Here is a 17,804-nt window from a genome sequence, read left to right on the forward strand (position 1 = left end):
ACCTTCTTTTAATATTTTTAAAATGTAGGATTTTTCTACAATATCGATTTGAACCCTAACAATAAGCTACATCATGTTTGTTGATTTACGTGTACTTTGGTAATCCCTCTACTTTGTTAAGACTCTACCTACAGATATTTATATTAATTCGAGACGTTCATTACCAATATATATATGAAGCTGACTGTATTATTGTACTGAAAAATATAAGATTGCTACCATAGACGACACGAGTCGCGGGTTCGATTCCTCGCACGGCACAAACATTTGTATTCATGAGTACGATTGTTTGTATCAGTCTGGGTGTTTTGTACGTATAATATGTATGTATTTACGAAAAAAATATCTATGTATTTGTATCAGTTATCTAGTACCCATAACACGAGCTTTAGCTAGCTTAACTTGGGTCTAGATGGCGCTGTATGAATTGTCCTAAGATTATTATTACTATAGAATGTGTTCTATGTCGGCGCACATGAAATCATTGTAATAATAGCTTATAACCTTGTAATATACCATTACTGGATTTAATGTCGAATTACGCTCCTGCATTATTTCTCCCCCAATCATTTTATTATATTTTTCCTTTTTTTTTGTTAAGTTTACTTTTGTTTCGAAACTCAATCAGATGACGATAAATCGGGAAACGAGGATCTCGTACCCAAAGGGGAACAGTCCCAGGAAACCATTGATGACGTGAAGAAGCGAATAAAGTCATTAAAAGTGGATAGAGAAAATGACGACGGTAAGGAATTAACATAAATATTTAACAATTAACTATTTATGTTAAATAAAATGTTAAAATTGGGCATTGGATATTGGCACCTTAGTATTTCATAAATGAAGGTCATAGACCGACTTAGTTACGAAACGACATATATCTAATAAATCTATTTCAAAAATTGAAGCGTTTTGTCTTTTCCTTATAAACTATTTTTTAATCGACGCAAAAAGATGAGTCTCATGTTTAACGTGGCTATATCTGTTACATCCTAACTTCTAAAGTGGTGAATCTACATATATTTTTTAAAGTTGATCTGATCAAAATATCTCTTATCTATATTTGTTTGCAACATATTTTTTCTATAATAATTGTATAAAATCGCGGTTCTGGAAATCAGCGTCTTGTCCTTATTATTAAATAAAATACAATTATGAGGTTACAACCGTATATTAGTTTAAACTCATAAATAAAAAATATTACGTATAACAAAGACATCTTAATAGCGCGTTGTAGAAATTTAGATGAAAAAATACAGCGCCATCTAGTTGTAGTGTGAAACAATATTGAAAAGAACAATAATGTATGATATGTTCTGTCCTTTGAAGATTATCAACTAATTTTCTATTTCACAAAGGAATGTCGTAAATTATTTATATTATTTTACTTTTCATTTCAATGTAATTTTCTTCCTTACAAAGAATGTGACAAAACGCTCCATTAGCTAAAATAGATTTTCAGATTCTAATGTTTATTAATAAGGCGGTAACTCTATCAAAGTAACACGTAGGTATGATTATTTTAAGTTAAACCTTATCTTTATTTAAACACATAGCCATATTATTTCGTTTTATTTCTTATACGCTTTTTTCTCACACAATATGTATAAAAGCATAAATGTTCACACACGCTAGTATTTTCATCACAAATATATAACCAACTTTGAGGAATATCAGTTATATTTTGCATGCTCTTTATATATATAAATTAAGAAATTTATATGACAGATATCCGTGATTCCTTCATATCAAAAGGATATTTATTTTATACTTGAATTGATATTATCTGTTCTGTTTTATGATTGGAATTGAATTATGTTGCAATTGTAATATTGCAATATATTTATCAAATATCTGACGATTATTAAGTTATTACTAATATTGCTAAACGTAAATATTTTCCTCCTGGAATGCAGCTTAAGCAAGACGCACGGACTACCGAGGGCTACTACTCACCCTATGATAACACCATGGTTTACACACCTATAGACCATCCACATTTTGTAATCTTAAAACAATTCTAGTGATACCATAAAGAAAACGTACACCGTTTAGCGGTTTCATCTCGATAGCACACTTGTAGCAATAGAAACAATTGTTCAAGATTATAAAATACGATATTGCGAAACGTGGATAGTATATAGCATTATGATATTATATTTATTCGATACAAAGCTTGCGTTGGGCAATGTATTACGCTATTTAAGGGCTCTTAAGCGATATATTTGGTTGATGGGATAATGTCGTCAATGTTCGATATGAGTAAAGCGTATACACATATTTAAATCTTTGGTTTTGTATCCATTTCAATGGGATTTAAATGGAAAATATGGCTTAAAAATTGTTCATTTAATATGTTATGGTTTATATTTGTACTGTATTGTCGATATATGTTATAAATATTAATTATTATGGTAGTCCTGAGGTGTATTTTTTATCTGGATGATTTATAATTTTTGGATATGCGTGTACGTTGATGACATTATTTGATCAAACAACATCACCGTATCACTGTTATCCTCCACACACCATATAGTTTCGACCGTTACAATTATATAAAAAAAGTTTATTGCTGTTCCGTATTTGTTTTATTTAAATATAAAAGTTTATAATCTATTATATATCACTATATCATATCTTCATCCTTGTTGTTATATCGTGTGTCGTATATATAAATAAATTGAATGTTATGACAATATAGCTTCTTTATCCCGAAATGGAAGTATATAATATGAATTGTATATATTGCCTCTTTGTTTGACCTGATAATAAATTATCGGTCTGTAATTCAATAGCATTTATATGTCTTATCATAACTGAGACAAGTATTCTTTGTCTCCATATTCAAGTATTAGATCTTACGATATTAATATCACACGCTATTGAAGAATAGTCCACTAAGGTTGAACTGTATACTTATCTTTGATCAATTTTTCTCAATGGAACCTATTTTAATGTCTACTGAATGTTATATAAATGTCTAAGTATTAATTAAGATTATATAGCTATAACGTCACACAGTTCATTACAATTCGGCTCAGTAGTTTAAATATAAGTATCTATTGTTCAGGTTTTAACATTGCTACTACGATTTCGAACTTCTCTCCTTCCGCTTTGAATCTTGTCTTGTTTGCTTACAGCGTCTGTGTGTTTACGTTAACCTCTTAGCTTGCATATTTCTCAAAGTTGGTCATTATTATCTAAAGCATTTTCTTCGTTCTGTCTCTGCATCGATTCCGTTGCGTAGCAATGTTGAAACTTATCTTTTGTACATAAACGTGTTGTCAGGTTTTCTGAAGGCTTTCCTTGAAGGAATTTTTAATGGTCCTCCCATATTGTCTGGAATGTAACACTTTCCAATAATGAATAGCCGCGACATATCACTTATGGGTGTCAGTCAATTATAGACAACTGCCGTCTGGTAAACTCAGGGGAAAATTTGGAATATTTACGCTGACAACACTGACTTCCCGTTTCTTTTGTAATTATTTACAATTAGATTAGAGAGTTAATATTATATTCTGGGTAAAATAATCCAATGTTATAAAGTTGTGTAGACTTATAGTTGGTAATGACGTAAACACATTTTTAAAACGATGTAATATTTGGGAGAGTTGAAACGACAAGTGATATCAAACTGGCCTAGCACCCTGTCGCTCGACATAAGTTCACAAGTGTTTTGTTGAATATATATAGCTTGAACAGTAACGCAGCAATAATTGGACGTGTGATTGTTTCTGGCTGAATGAAGCCTCACATACTGTTTGTGTCTATGATATCGTATAGAACGAATATGTAACGATGTGTCTTGTTGATTTTAAACTAAATAATTTGGCTATAGTGTGTCCTAATCTACTGGCTTTTACTGCATCGCATGTATTTCAAAGACCATACAAATTTTTATCATCCGTACTGTTTTCAACCTTCAGAAACAGTCTAATGAGAACGGTACAGCGTTATTTAGTTTCTAATTGTGCGCGTCCAGCGTCCTACATCATAATTGTATCACTTTCATTATTAACACTTGGAACATTGTTTAGCGAATTACAACGTATGGTTATTAAATGAATTGGCATTTATAGTTAGTTATTATGAATTGAAATAATTATATTATTCTAAAATAACATTTGCGTTATTATTTCACTAGTATTTAGAAGACCTATTATTTTATTTACATGATTGACTAGCAATTTTATAACAATCATTAAAAATAGGACATTAAATTGTTCACGTAAGTTTAGATTGTTGTTATTCTGTATTGTTACCTGGTTAATAATGTGAGAACAAACATCACTCGTTCTCATAATTAAAGTCTATCAAATATGATCACATGTAAACACTTGCTGTAATTTCAAACTATATATAAATTAAATACTAAATTTCCACAGCATGCTATACCAATATCGATCAAGAAGAATCATTTTGTATCTTATTGTACGTAACTAAATATTATTATTCATGCATTAGCTGGTCTAGATTTAATAATAAAGAACGCAGCGACCAACAATAGCTTACTAACACTATCGCATCCATTAGTTATGGTATAAATGAGAAAAGAAAAAAAGAGTATTTAAAAAAAAGTATTTATTTTACAATAAGATCACTTACAGGTTACAATTGGGTACCTAATTATTGAGTATCAACTTCAATCAGATTAACAATATTAATAATGTATATTAAACACGAAAATTAAAAAATAATTTTGTTTTCTAAACAAACATTTACAGAACAATGGGAGAAAGAATTGGAGGCAGAACTTAAGGAATACGAAGTGGTTGCAGAGAAGACAGGTGATGACAAATGGGAGAAGGAGTGTGAAGATCTATTGGGGGAGGACGTTGACCTCAAATAGACATGCGTAAAACCGTTTTGAATCTATAAGTTAAAAATATAGGTTACCCAAACGGAGGTATGTCATAAATATTGTCTATACTCTGGCTTACAGTAAGAGAATCCGTTCAATCTATTAGATATTGTAATACTATAGGTTAGAATCCATTTTGCCATTGCTGGATACAAAACTCCCAGTAATATTGAGAATAATCCATCACCACAGGAGCACTCATTATGCCACAGGAATTTCGTGGTTTTTTTTAGGTCTCCTTCCATCCCTATCATAGCTGGTCCCATTACTAGTACGTTCCTAGTTTGAACGTTACAGTTTTCAATTATGTTTTTTTTTTTATTATTTTTTTAAAGAGTTGGTTCAATGGATCAAATTTCGTGTTTCAATACTTAGTTTGTAATGGACTTTGTAATATGACATCACCGTATTTAAAACCCCTCCCAAACCTAACCCAAGAAGAATTACATAAGGGGCCGTTCAAGTATTACGTAAGCACTATAGGGGGGCGGGGGCTCTTTTCTTTGCTTATTTTTGATGACATGGGGGGTAGGAGGGTGTAGATGATGATTACGTCATCGCTAGTATTTATTTTTTACACGAGTGGCAACCGTCACATAGTCTTTGCTAAAAAAACAATACATTAATTGAAAAATATTTACGTAATCGTCGGTTACTTTTGCTGACAAAGGTGGTGGGGTAAATAATTGTAATATATCTGCTTACGTAATACTTGAACGGCTCCTAACAATTATTCTTTCAAATTATTACTGGGTAATAAGTGTATGGATTAGTTGCGAACCAAAAGCTACGAGGACACTGAATAAATAAGAGGGTTATATACCTACTTTATATATAAAAATTACGTGTCACGTTCTTTGTCCGCGATGGACTAGTAAGTTACTGAACGCATTGCAAATTCATCTGCACATTATGCGTAATTTGATCCAACTTGAAAGATAGGATGGATTACATCTCAATTTATAGTCGCAATATTATTTTATTCAAGAACCTTAGCTACAGCAACGCGTGGCTGGGTCGGATTATATATTTATCCCTGCATTAGTAACAAACAGTGTTTTAACGCTATTTTATAAATATTTACAAGCACATAGCAATAATTCAGATGAGTAGGTCACATAATATTTGTAGACTCCATAAAAAGATTTTATAAAATGTTTGTGTCACAACTGTGCCCATCGGACTGTAAGGCAGCCGCTAGACTACGTCGTGGATACAAATAATCGCCAAACGAGGCTCATTTTGATTCTTGTTCTTATGAATATTATATATTTGTTAGTGTTCAGAATATGATTTTATTCTTATGAGAATATAAATAATATGTATTTTTATGTAATTTTAAATGATAATAATTTTAATTTTAATATAAACTGATTTATCGAATGGTATGTACAAAGTCAATACTTTGTTAAAAGCCTCTGCGTGGGTATCTCAGTCTTAATGATATTTTATTCAGCATAGCATATATACACACATAGCACATATAGTACATAGTACAGTGTGGAAAATTAAAAGAACTTAAAAACTAATATTTCGCTATAAGCTGAAAGAGTCTCCACTCAGCTGGTGCCGCAGCGTGTCACTGCAACGCTGATTTTCAGTATTTCAGCCGCCAAACAGTTTTTTTTTTTATTTTATTTGTTTCACTGACATTATTTTGTCTTATTAACATATTGACTTCAGCTGTGATTTGATACAGCAGAAGTTTTCGTAAGGCTAATTGTGTTTCACTAGGTGTTTATTATATATACATATATATATATAGATGACACACTTATACATATTTACATTATTTATATATGAAATGTAACATGTGTTTAGGTTGCAAGTTGAAATAAAGCAGTGAAATTACAGGATAAAAGGCATAACATAATCCTCCAGAATGGATACGAATGAGTGGTCTCGGGTGTTACATAATAACGTAATGATGTTGTATATATGCGGCAGTTAACACTTATAATCTGGTTGGCCATTTACCTGTTTGCCATTTCCAAAAAAAAAAGAAAGTAAATAATTGTAATAAATCTGCTTACATAATATTTGAAAGACCCTTACGCCATCTCGTACTATTACTAAATAAAAATATACTAAGATGTACGCAATCACCTCAGTACCTAAAATTTGTTGTATGTTTTTTTTTGTTATTTTTATGCTATACAAAAATAAGCAACGTTCTGGGTTTTCAACACGAATTTTATTCATCTTTTTAAATCTAGGGTTGGCTACCGTATGTTAAATTAAATATAAGAATTTCTTGTTTAAAGTAATGGAATAATATCGTTACATTTATTATTAGTGTGTAAGATTTCAAAAAATAAGTAAATAATATAGATAACTATTGTAGGTATATACATCTATACATATAAATAAAATTGGAGTGTCTGTTTGTAATATTGTAAATAACCGTTTTTACTATATACATATGAATATAAATACGGCACATACACCAAAATAACATTTTTTAAATTTTTTGTCTGTCTATCTGTTTGTTCCGGCTAATATCTGAAATGGCTGGACCGATTTGACGGGACTTTCTTTGGCAGCTAGCTGATGTAATAAGTAACTTAGGATACTTTTATTTAAAAAAATAATATTTTAGAAAAATAAAGTTTTATTCCACGCGGATGAAGTCACGGGAACAGCTAGTATATATATATATATAGATATACCATAGTCTATGGATTCACCGCCTTATACTCTGTTCAAAGACAAAGTTAAAATAATTTATTAATAAATGACGGACTCACTTCATCCGTACGTCGTGGAAATTCCGCACATTCGCACTGAGCGGTTCGCGTCGTCATTTCTAATACGCACTGCCAAAGAGTGGAACACACTTCCAGCTTTTGTGTTCCCGGAGGAAACAACCCCGGATTCTTGAAGTCTATGGTGAATAGATTTCTTCTGGGTAAGCGCGTTCATCCTGGGTCTTGCCATCATTTACCATCAGATTAGGTAAGACCAAACGCAAATTCATTTGTATGAAAAAAAACATACATTAGGCACGTAGAAATAAACTTTTAAATTAATTATTTGATGTATCTACCGTATATTCTTTCGCATTTAGTGAAGCGCTGTTAATTTGAAATTGCAAACAGACTCTTTAGTTTTATTTATTTATATGGATTACTGGCACTATATATACTATACTAACTTTTAGCCGCGGCTTCGCTCGCGTTAATTTATCCCCTTAGGGGTGGAATTTATCAAAATCCTTTCTTAGGGGATGCCTACGTCATAGTAGCTTTATGCATGCAAAATCTCAGCCCGATCGGTTTAAAATTGACAAAGTTTCATATAAACTTTCATCCCCTATTTTATCCCTTTGGGGGTAGAATTAATCAAATTCCTTTCTTAGCGGATGCCTACGTCATAACATCTACCTGCATGCCAAATTTCAGCCCGATCCGTCCAGTGGTTTGGGCTGTGCGTTGATAGATCACTACGTCAGTCACCTTTGAGTTATATATATTTAGATGTAGGCACTGATTTTTTTTTATTTAACAAGTTATTTACCATTTGTTATACTTGAGTTATAGAAATAATGCAATTTTATACAATACTACAATTGCTTTGTAAATAATTGTAAAATATACATTCTATTATTAATAAGCTATTTATTTACATTAGATGTTTCAGTATTCAATCTAGTTTTCAATCGTTATTCTTTAGATTTTAGAATTTTCATAAATAATTATATATGTGAGCTCATGCTGTTTCAGCCAGGTCGACCTCCATGCGATCCCACTGCACACCATAGAATCCTGTTGAGATCATGTTTATATATATACTGACATGATTATGTAGCATAACTAAATATACGAATACTCATAGGTAGAGTATTGAAACTGTTAAATTTACTTGCCTCTACCTTTATATACCTATCATCATCTGCTTCTTCCTTATCCCATTTATTTGTGGTCGGCGTAATATGTTTTTCACTTCCATTCATCCCTGTTCGCAGTCATCTCGTTATTTACTTCCTTTCTTACCATATCATCTTTCACACAGCCCATCCATCTCTTTATCGGCCTTCCTCTGCCCTTGTAACCATCCACATTCATATGGAACACCTTTCTTATATCATTAAATAAATTACCTTTATATACCTATAATCAGCACAATAAAGTAATTCAAATTAAAAAATCATTTATTCATGTAGGACACTTTAGCCGCTTATGAACTTCAAATGTTTCATATATTTTATCCCTACCTTTCCAGTTAAGTATACAGATTCAATTGAGAAGAACTGGCAAGAAACTCAATTGGATTTTTTTAAATTGTTTGATTGATCGATTATGTAATCAGACAATAATTTGAGAATGAATTGTTTCGTTGATTGATTATGTAATCAGACAATAATTTGACAATGTACAATATATACTACGACAAACATTAAGACAATATTATAAAGACATTTTTGAGAAATCGCAAATATGTGCTTACCTCAGTCTTGTATTTATAAATATGTCATATAGGCCGCAGCCTAGGGGCGGCAGTGTTCTAGGGACGACAGATTTAAGAGGGAGGACGGTCACTCGAATTCAGAGGATAAAATCAAACAATTAAATTAGTGAAAATTATTATTTTAAAAAGGTACTAGCTAACCACTCCGGCTTCGCACGGGTGTACATGTATTATACATATAAACCTTCCTCTTCAATCACTCTACTAAAAAAACAGCTTCAAAACCCGTTGCGTAGTTTTAAAGATTTAAGCATACATAGGGACGGACAGACAGCGACAGCGGCTTTGTTTTATACTATGTAATGATATACATGCATGGGGCGGTGGAAATAAACTGACACTAATAAAAAATATAAATTCGGTACTAACTGACCTGACTGAATCCAGACCCCATTTTAACATACACCCGCCAACGTATACCATCAGCGCAGGTGGGTGTACTATACAATGAAAATCATTAGAAAAATGTCATCACATCATCGGTGTATCTTTAGAAGCTACATCCGTGGCCGGCGGGCTAATGTGTTTTTTTCGGACTACTCTAATGCTGTTGGCCGCAGCTGGCCTTTACAGCTTCATCGGACGATAGGGCGCGAGTTCAGATGGCCCTAACCCGCGGAAGGCCAACTCCCGCCTGACGGGTATGACTTTAGTTTGAGGGCACCGCTAAGGGCTCGAACCTCAGCTTAGGTCGTAGTAATTTCGATCCCTCTTTGAATTGAACGGAAGATCAATCGGAGGGGACCTATTTGAGTGTGAGAGGAAAGTTCTTTCGAAGAACTCTACCTGTACTCAGATTGGGGACTAAGTCTGCCAAGACTTTTCTCAGGAGACGACAGCATGGGGTTTTTCAAGGGTATATTAAGGTTTCTTGAAGGTTGGCAACGGGCATGTGCGCAATTAGCTATATTCTATTAATTTTTTAAATAAATAAAAAAATGTATGTGATATCCCTGATGTTTCAGGTATAAACGATAACAATTTACTATCAGATGGGCCATATGCCTGCTTGCCAGCACTATTATAAAAATCATACTCGGGCTGGGTTTTTTTTTTATTTTATTAGGTATATGCATTAGATTTCATATCTCAGAATTTATATAACATTTGAGATATAAATTCTGAAATGTAACGAAAAGTATTAAGAAAATATATAATATATCGAGTTATTTCTTCCCGCTGGCTATTACCTTTATTATTATTATACTGTAGATGCCAATATAATTGTAATGTATACATTCCTATATAATTAATAAAGTTTGATCACTCAGTTATATGTATTTTATTTTTATTATTTTTAGACAGAGAACGAGAAATTATGCGTGCGTTAGCAGCTTTTTAAAAAAAATATAATTTAAAATGGCGGACTATGGAGCATAAACATGATTATTCATATTTTTTTTTCATTATCTAAACACAATATATAATCAACGAGCCTCAAAACTGCTTAGCAGTTGCGCTGACCCCACTGAGTTATAACTCAGTAAAAGTAGTGAATTACTTTTAAATTTTATTATTGTATGGGCAACAATTGTATTGGTTTTTGTTTGAGACAAATAAAAAATATTATTATTATTTTACTAATGACATTTATCATTCGCGCAAACATACGCAAAAGATTTTAAAAAATCTTTCATGTGAATATCGTAGTTATACTTTCATATGCATTTAGTGAAACCTGTTAATTTGAAATTGCAAACAGACATTGTTTTTTTTATTTGTGTAGATAAGTTAATAATTTACACAAAACTTTTTGTCTCAGCAATTGTTTATTAATTACTAATTTTGTACAAAGACGACAAAAATGTCATAACTAAAATTAAGAAAAAAATTTCCAGGACTCGAGTGTAAAATCTCTAACCTACTGTACCTACTAACATCCTGTTTCTGCCTTCAAAATGAAACTGCTTTCAAAGGAAGCTGCTCGGCTGCGGAATTAGTTGATTCAGAGGTATTTGAGATGACTTTGTACAGAGTGCACTTTGGATAAAGTACTCACTGTCATATATGATAGTTTCATATGTCATACATTTATTATATGTTCATATCTCATGCAATGGGAGTTTATATAGATAATGCCTCCAGCATGAGTTAGTTTTATAGACTTTAACCCTGTTACCCGGGGGTTACTGCCCCAGGGGCAAAAGGGTTGAGGCCTGAGGCCTCAGCCTTCATCCCCTAGAAGAGTGTGGTTGACCAGTCTGCTCCTCTACATAATGTTTATGTTCATATCTGTTTGTTTGTGACCAGTTCACATCTGTCCATTCATGAACATGTTCATATCTATCAGGATATCATCGTCACAGTTGTCATCATTGTCCTCGTCATCTTCTTCCATGCAGAAGTCTGAATTGTTTTTATCTGAAATATTAAAGCTGTTAAATAAATGGTAAATAAAAGTCCAATCATAGGGTAATAATTTGGACCACAACTCAAAGACCCTATTGGGGAGAAAAGAAACCACTATCAATTCCAATGGTTCTAAAGCACAAATGGGCCTGCATGAAAGGGATATCTGATCTTCTATCTCTTCAGAATACTAGCATTCAATATTATTGCAATGATATAATAATGTTGGGTGCAGCTGGGTTTTACAGCTTCACCAAAGGATAGGAGGACCTACGCAGATGGCACTACAAAACTGCAGAAGGACTTATGGGCCAGCTGTCTGAGGACACTGCTAGGTGGTTATAACCTCGGCTCAGGCAGCCCTAATAGCGATCCAACTTTGAATTGGATGGAGGACCTATCGGAGGGGGCTATTTCCACATCCACCATCAGGTGAAATGTATTACATTTATTTAACTTATAATAATAATAATATTTATTGCAGTTATAGGTTGTGTGTAATTATTAGTTAAGTTGTACATAAGAGTAAATACAATTTGAACAAACAAGTGTAATTGTGCCATCTGAACTAGTATAGAATTATACTGTATCTTAGAAGGTGAAAAATGATTAATAATTAATACTTACGAGCAATAGTATCCTGAACACCTAAATTGAGCTCCTCCTCATTGCACAGAGCCTCCAGGTCCTCCATATTTACTGTTGGGTCATACTCAGTGATCTGGGTGCTCGATATTTGGGGATTCTTCTCCATCAAGGCACTGCACTCTTCATTCCTCAGAGGGCTTGTGTCGGTGAACCTGTCCTTCTTATTTTCAGTCTGAAGCTCTTGTTTTAAACTCACTTTCATACTCTCGAGATGTAAACGTTCTATCTAAAATTTACAAGAATTTATTTAGAAATGGAAAATACTTGTATGCAATCTTGATGCATACAAGTCTTGTACTGTTATATATATGTGGAGATGCACTACACCTAACGGTGAGAGTTCCTTTTTTTAGTTCTAATATCTTAGATCAATGACTATCCACCCGGGAGGAAGTACGAGTGGTGTGTGTGGGATTTTGAAACCTTAAGAGAAGAGAGTGGGGCTAGAGTAGGTGATTGATATCATATCTCTATAACGTAAAAATACACATGCCTCTAGGCCAAATCGGAAGAGAGGGAAAAGGGATTGTTAGTAATGTAGATTGTGGACTTCATTGCTAACAATGTCCCATCAAGTTGCCCTCTATGCAGTTCCCCCTGGAAACCATCGTTACAAATTCTTGGTGAATTTGTCACGATGTGCTAACTGACCTGACCTCATGCTCATCTTATCATCCCCCACTGGTGGGGAACCAGTGTACTGCCTGCTAACGTAAACTGTTATGCGGGAGCAGCATACCGTGATCTTAAAAACAAAAATTGGAAGAAGGTAACGTTAGAACGCCCGCCTCTTTCTGCAATTTCCTAACAGAAGTTACCGCCACCGACGACCTCTCGCATCTAATCATACACCAAACTACAATCGGCAGTGAGAAGTGAAGATTGGGAACTCCTGAACTAACCTGCAGAGAATTCCTTTGCGTTTTTATTTTCTTCAGAGCTGTCAAAATCCACTTCTTCTCCGCCAGAAGTTGTGATTCTCTAGCGACACGAAGACGCAATGATGATGTTAAATGTGTATCACTCATATTGTTTTGATATAAAAATACTACTTCATAATATTTATTGCTTACTGCAAATTTGTCTGTGGTTAGAACCACAGATAAATTACCTATTTCTGGACGGAACGCATTAAGTCATGTCAAGTCATTTCATGTTGTCACTGTCAAATCTCTTTGTCACTGTCAAAAATTTCGGGAATGTTCGCTGGTTTATATTTTTATCTATTTTAGTGATGTACAACTCGGAAAAAACACGACTCGAAACAAGTTGAAATTCGCGTAACTCGATTTCAAATTGAATTACCTTCGACCTAACTTGAGTTAGCAGCCATAACTGAGTGCATTATTGGTTACAAATAACTTTTGGCATAGGTGTTCCTTTATCTCCACCTCTTTGTTAGGACAATTATCATTACTGAACTCAGATAGATAAAAATGCGAGCATAATTTATACATTTCTCCATAGTTATTAAACATTTATTTTTATTAAGTACACTTATTTAATAACAAAACTAGAAAGATATATTACAATCGAGACAAAATGAAGTCAGTCCAAAGAGTAAAGTAAACATGGCAAAGAAAATCAGTCTAACTTTATAATTTACGTAGATAGGCAAAATAATATATATTTAAATAACTATGTTGTTTTAAATAAGAAATATGTTATAATGTACTAGATAATTCTTTTGCTGATTTTTGCAGTATTAACATTATTTCAATTATAATATTATTCGAATTAGAATATTACTTATTTAATTTTAATAAAGATTTTTGTAAAATAATTTAGTGAAGAAATCTATATAAATAAAATGGAGTGTCTGTTTGTAATATTGAAATAACCATCTTTTACTATATGCGTATGAATATAAATATGGTATATATACCAAAAGAACATTTTTTACAATTTTTGTTGTTGTCTGTCAAACAGACGGACAACAACAAAAACTGTTATTCCGACTAATCTTTGAAATGACTAGACCGATTTTGATGGGTCTTTTTATTGACAGGTAGCTGATGTAATAAGGAGTAACTTAGGCTACCTTTATTTCAGAAAATTTTCCTTCATTTTAGAAAAATAAAGTTAAATTCCACGCGGACGAAGTCGCGTATACAGCTAGTTACTAATATATTAAGTTAAGTCAAGAATCTTAAAAGTATTTTCGATAAGAAATAACATATAATGAACGAATGGCACTTTCGTTTGATGATGAGCTCTAGTTTAGCCTGACGGCAAATAAACGATTATTTGCCGCCATCGCCAGCCCCAATTAGAGTTAGGGAGAATTCAATTCGAGTCAACTCGAGTTAACTTGAGATGGCACATCTCTATGTTTGTGGTTGTCATAGTCTCAAACCTTGATAATCTAATAATAAATAACAATTTATAATCGTTGTTATATAGTTATTTTATTGTGGTAATAAATCTATTTGTGTTGTATTTTTTTTAATAAAATAATAGACATGGCTTCACGAGAACTGCTCGTTGGCCGCGACGTCGGCTTCAATTCAAGCGCAATTGAAGACATTATATTGAAACTGGGTTTGTTTTGTTTTTTTTTTATTATGCTATTATATACAGCTATGATGAAACAAGCTAACAGCTCATTTTGTAATGACCACCTGTTGTATATGCATTGCCATTCCTGAGATTATATTGTACTTTTTATGGTCACTGTCGTATCTCACCCTTCATACTAAAAACGGCTTACAAAGCTTGGTTTTAATAGTAGGATTTGGTGAGCCAGAATATGTAATATTATCTTATCTGTGGCCAGAGTTATGAGGAAAAAACGTATGATGTTTTCCTTACGGTGAGATTATACTTTTATGTAAGTCTATCTCTTTCTAGCCATAGCTAGGATACATATATCCCACGATCCTTCATTCCATTTCATTCCCATGGTGGGTGGTGCGTTGGCGGGGCACCACTGGATGATAAGATGAGCATGATCATGACAAATTCACCAGTAATTTGTTACAATGGATTCCAGGGGTAACCGCATGGAGGTCAACCTGAATGTACTGTAGCCCGGTGGTTGTCCTCATCACTGTAGCATTATATATGCTGGGATGAGGTGGCGCTACATAGTATATTATTTATTGTAGTATGTAGGTAGTGAGTATACCGGTAAATGATTGTACAATTTATTAGACATTATTATGTTTATTGGTAGTGTGCTACATGGCCTAATAATAATGTGTACAGTCGACGCGGAGTCGGAACATAGACTGATTTTACACTGAACTTATATCTATGTTCGTGGAGATGTAAACTAATGGAAGGGTCTCAAGTTTCGACAGAAATATTACAAGTGTAGGCACAGTACCATATATTATTAGCACTGGGATTATAAGTCCACATTACTGACAATCCACTTCCCCCTTCCATATATTATTATGGGTGATACTGGAATTATGCACCAGCCTGTGCTAATAGTTTATGCTGGCGGGGCACCAGTGGAGGGTGATAAGATGAACATGAGGTCAGGTCAGTTAAGCCCATCGTGACAAATTCACTATGGGACACATCAAAATAATAATCAATCTATCTATGGGACACAGTTTAGACACAGCAGTGCTTAGTAAACAATATTGAATTTGTCTTAATAGACATTATTAAATGCAATTATTATTTTGATGTATCTAGGTCACTGTGTCCCATATTCACCAAGAACTTATCACAATGGTTTCCAGGGGGAACCGCGTGGAGGTCAACCTGGCATGGTACATTGCTAGTAATGGGGTCATGAATCCACATTACTACCAATCACCTTCCCCCTCTTATAATAATATATTGCATTCACCAGGACATTGACAAAGCCTCTGACTAGCTGATTTGGGATAATATTTATGATTGATGTTGGTTTAGGAGATGCCTATAAAATACGCATAGTTTGGAACAAGAATGCTGTGATAGTGACCACATTGTCTGCGGTCGCTGGAGGGCTCGTCGGTGGTTATGCTGGGGGCAGATTGGGGGCAGCGATTGGTGCAGGTGTTGCAGGAGTCACTGGTTATGGAGTCTACAGTGAGTTTGCTTTATATCTTTTACTAGCTACTCGCCCCAGCGTACATGTATTATACATATAAACCTTCCTCTTGAATCACTCTATCTGTTAAAAGAACTGCTTCAAAATCCATAGCATAGTTTTAAAGATTTAAGCACTCATAGGGACAGACAGACAGTGACAGCGAATTTGTTTTAAACTATGTAATGATATATTGTTTTCATTACGTCCTTAAACTATTTAACAATTAATTGTTAAATATTTATGTTATTTCCTTACTATCATAATTTTCTCTATTCACTTTTAATAAATCTTGAGCCAAAAGCTTGTATGCCATTCCAGGCAAATAGTATAATTGATCTAGCTCTGCTCCTTCTTACGTCCATATAGACTATCAAAGTTAACAATCCCCATATATACTATACTATATTATATGTTACTAGCAGACCCTGCAAACGTGGTTGTGCCATATAAATTAAAAAGGCTATTAAAAAATTGGGGTTGATGTTAGAGGGGTGAAAATTTAGTGTTGTATGTATTTTATAATGCCACATTATAAGAACAAAATAAAAAAATTGTGACATGTTGGGTGGAGAACCCTTTTCACTTAAATGTATGAAAAATAGATAATAGCTGATTCTTAGACCTACTGAATATGCATATAAAATTTCATAAAAATCGGTCTAACTGTTTCGGAGGAGTATGATAACTAATAATAAGAATGATCTCAGGACAATTCACACAGTGCCATCTAGACCTAAGTTAAGCTAGCTAAAGCTTGTATTATGGGTACTCGATAACTGATACAAATACATAGATATTTTTTTCGTAAATACCTAGAAAACACCCAGACTGATACAAACAATCATACTCATGAATACAGATGTTTATACCGTGCAAGGAGTCGAACCCGCGACCATCGGACGTAAAGCAGTGTGCTAGACCACTAGACCACCGAGGTCATCAAACTAAAATTGTGACACGAGAATTTTATATATACTATATTATAATTTCAGCATATGTCTCCTTGAGAGAGATCTGGGAGACTATAAAGCAGAAACTAATGGAGTTACTCTACATCGTGTACAATTATCTGCGGCGTTTGGATGTTAACGATTATCGTAGAGCCTACGACGTATTGATGGCCTCCAGCAAACGGGAACTAGTCTTCATAATACTTGAATTTATCACACAGAAGTTGGACCTCCAGGTGGTGTCAAGATTAACTGCGGCATAATCAGGGAAAGTAACATTATTTGTGCTGCTATTGTCAGCTATGGATTTGTACTGTTATATTATTTTCTTAAGGTGTGTTTAAAGCAGCTAGTAGGTTATGTTCCTTGTCATATTTATGTGAATGTTCTAAGAGAATTTTGAAAATGTCCATATGCGAGTAATTTATTTACATTCCCCTTGCCTTGTTTTTCATTCTAGTACAAAAATACAATTGCAAGTAATTTTGGATCT

At 33.5% G+C, this 17,804-nt stretch overlaps 2 protein-coding genes across 2 annotated transcripts; one reads left to right on the forward strand and one right to left on the reverse strand.

Annotated features, from left to right (window-relative positions):
• Window positions 1-11,522: 11,522 nt before the first annotated feature.
• Window positions 11,523-13,461, reverse strand: LOC131841624 (uncharacterized). The gene is made up of 3 exons (XM_059189950.1): window positions 13,231-13,461; window positions 12,308-12,554; window positions 11,523-11,692 (listed from the first exon to the last, which is right to left on the reverse strand). Exons 1-3 carry the CDS (start codon window positions 13,354-13,356, stop codon window positions 11,583-11,585), a joined length of 483 nt encoding a protein of 160 aa, XP_059045933.1. The 5' UTR covers window positions 13,357-13,461; the 3' UTR covers window positions 11,523-11,582.
• Window positions 13,462-14,182: 721 nt separating this feature from the next.
• On the forward strand, window positions 14,183-17,574 carry LOC131841616 (uncharacterized). The gene is made up of 4 exons (XM_059189940.1): window positions 14,183-14,186; window positions 14,789-14,869; window positions 16,199-16,357; window positions 17,354-17,574. Exons 1-4 carry the CDS (start codon window positions 14,183-14,185, stop codon window positions 17,572-17,574), a joined length of 465 nt encoding a protein of 154 aa, XP_059045923.1.
• The last annotated feature ends 230 nt before the right edge of the window (window positions 17,575-17,804 follow it).

Source organism: Achroia grisella, unplaced genomic scaffold (assembly GCF_030625045.1).
Source record: "Achroia grisella isolate CSIRO2021 unplaced genomic scaffold, CSIRO_AGI_Agris_v1 utg18504, whole genome shotgun sequence".
In the NCBI taxonomy this organism is placed as follows: domain Eukaryota; kingdom Metazoa; phylum Arthropoda; class Insecta; order Lepidoptera; family Pyralidae; genus Achroia; species Achroia grisella.

Coding starts and splice junctions, on each gene's coding strand:
- LOC131841624 (XM_059189950.1), bottom strand. CDS start 13,356: ATGAGTGATACACATTTAACATCATCATTGCGTCTTCGTGTCGCTAGA. Junction 12,555..13,230: donor CGCAAAGGAATTCTCTGCAG/GTTAGTTCAGGA, acceptor TGTAAATTTTAG/ATAGAACGTTTACATCTCGA. Junction 11,693..12,307: donor TGTTCAGGATACTATTGCTC/GTAAGTATTAAT, acceptor TTAATATTTCAG/ATAAAAACAATTCAGACTTC.
- LOC131841616 (XM_059189940.1), top strand. Junction 14,870..16,198: donor AGACATTATATTGAAACTGG/GTTTGTTTTGTT, acceptor ATGTTGGTTTAG/GAGATGCCTATAAAATACGC. Junction 16,358..17,353: donor CACTGGTTATGGAGTCTACA/GTGAGTTTGCTT, acceptor TTATAATTTCAG/CATATGTCTCCTTGAGAGAG.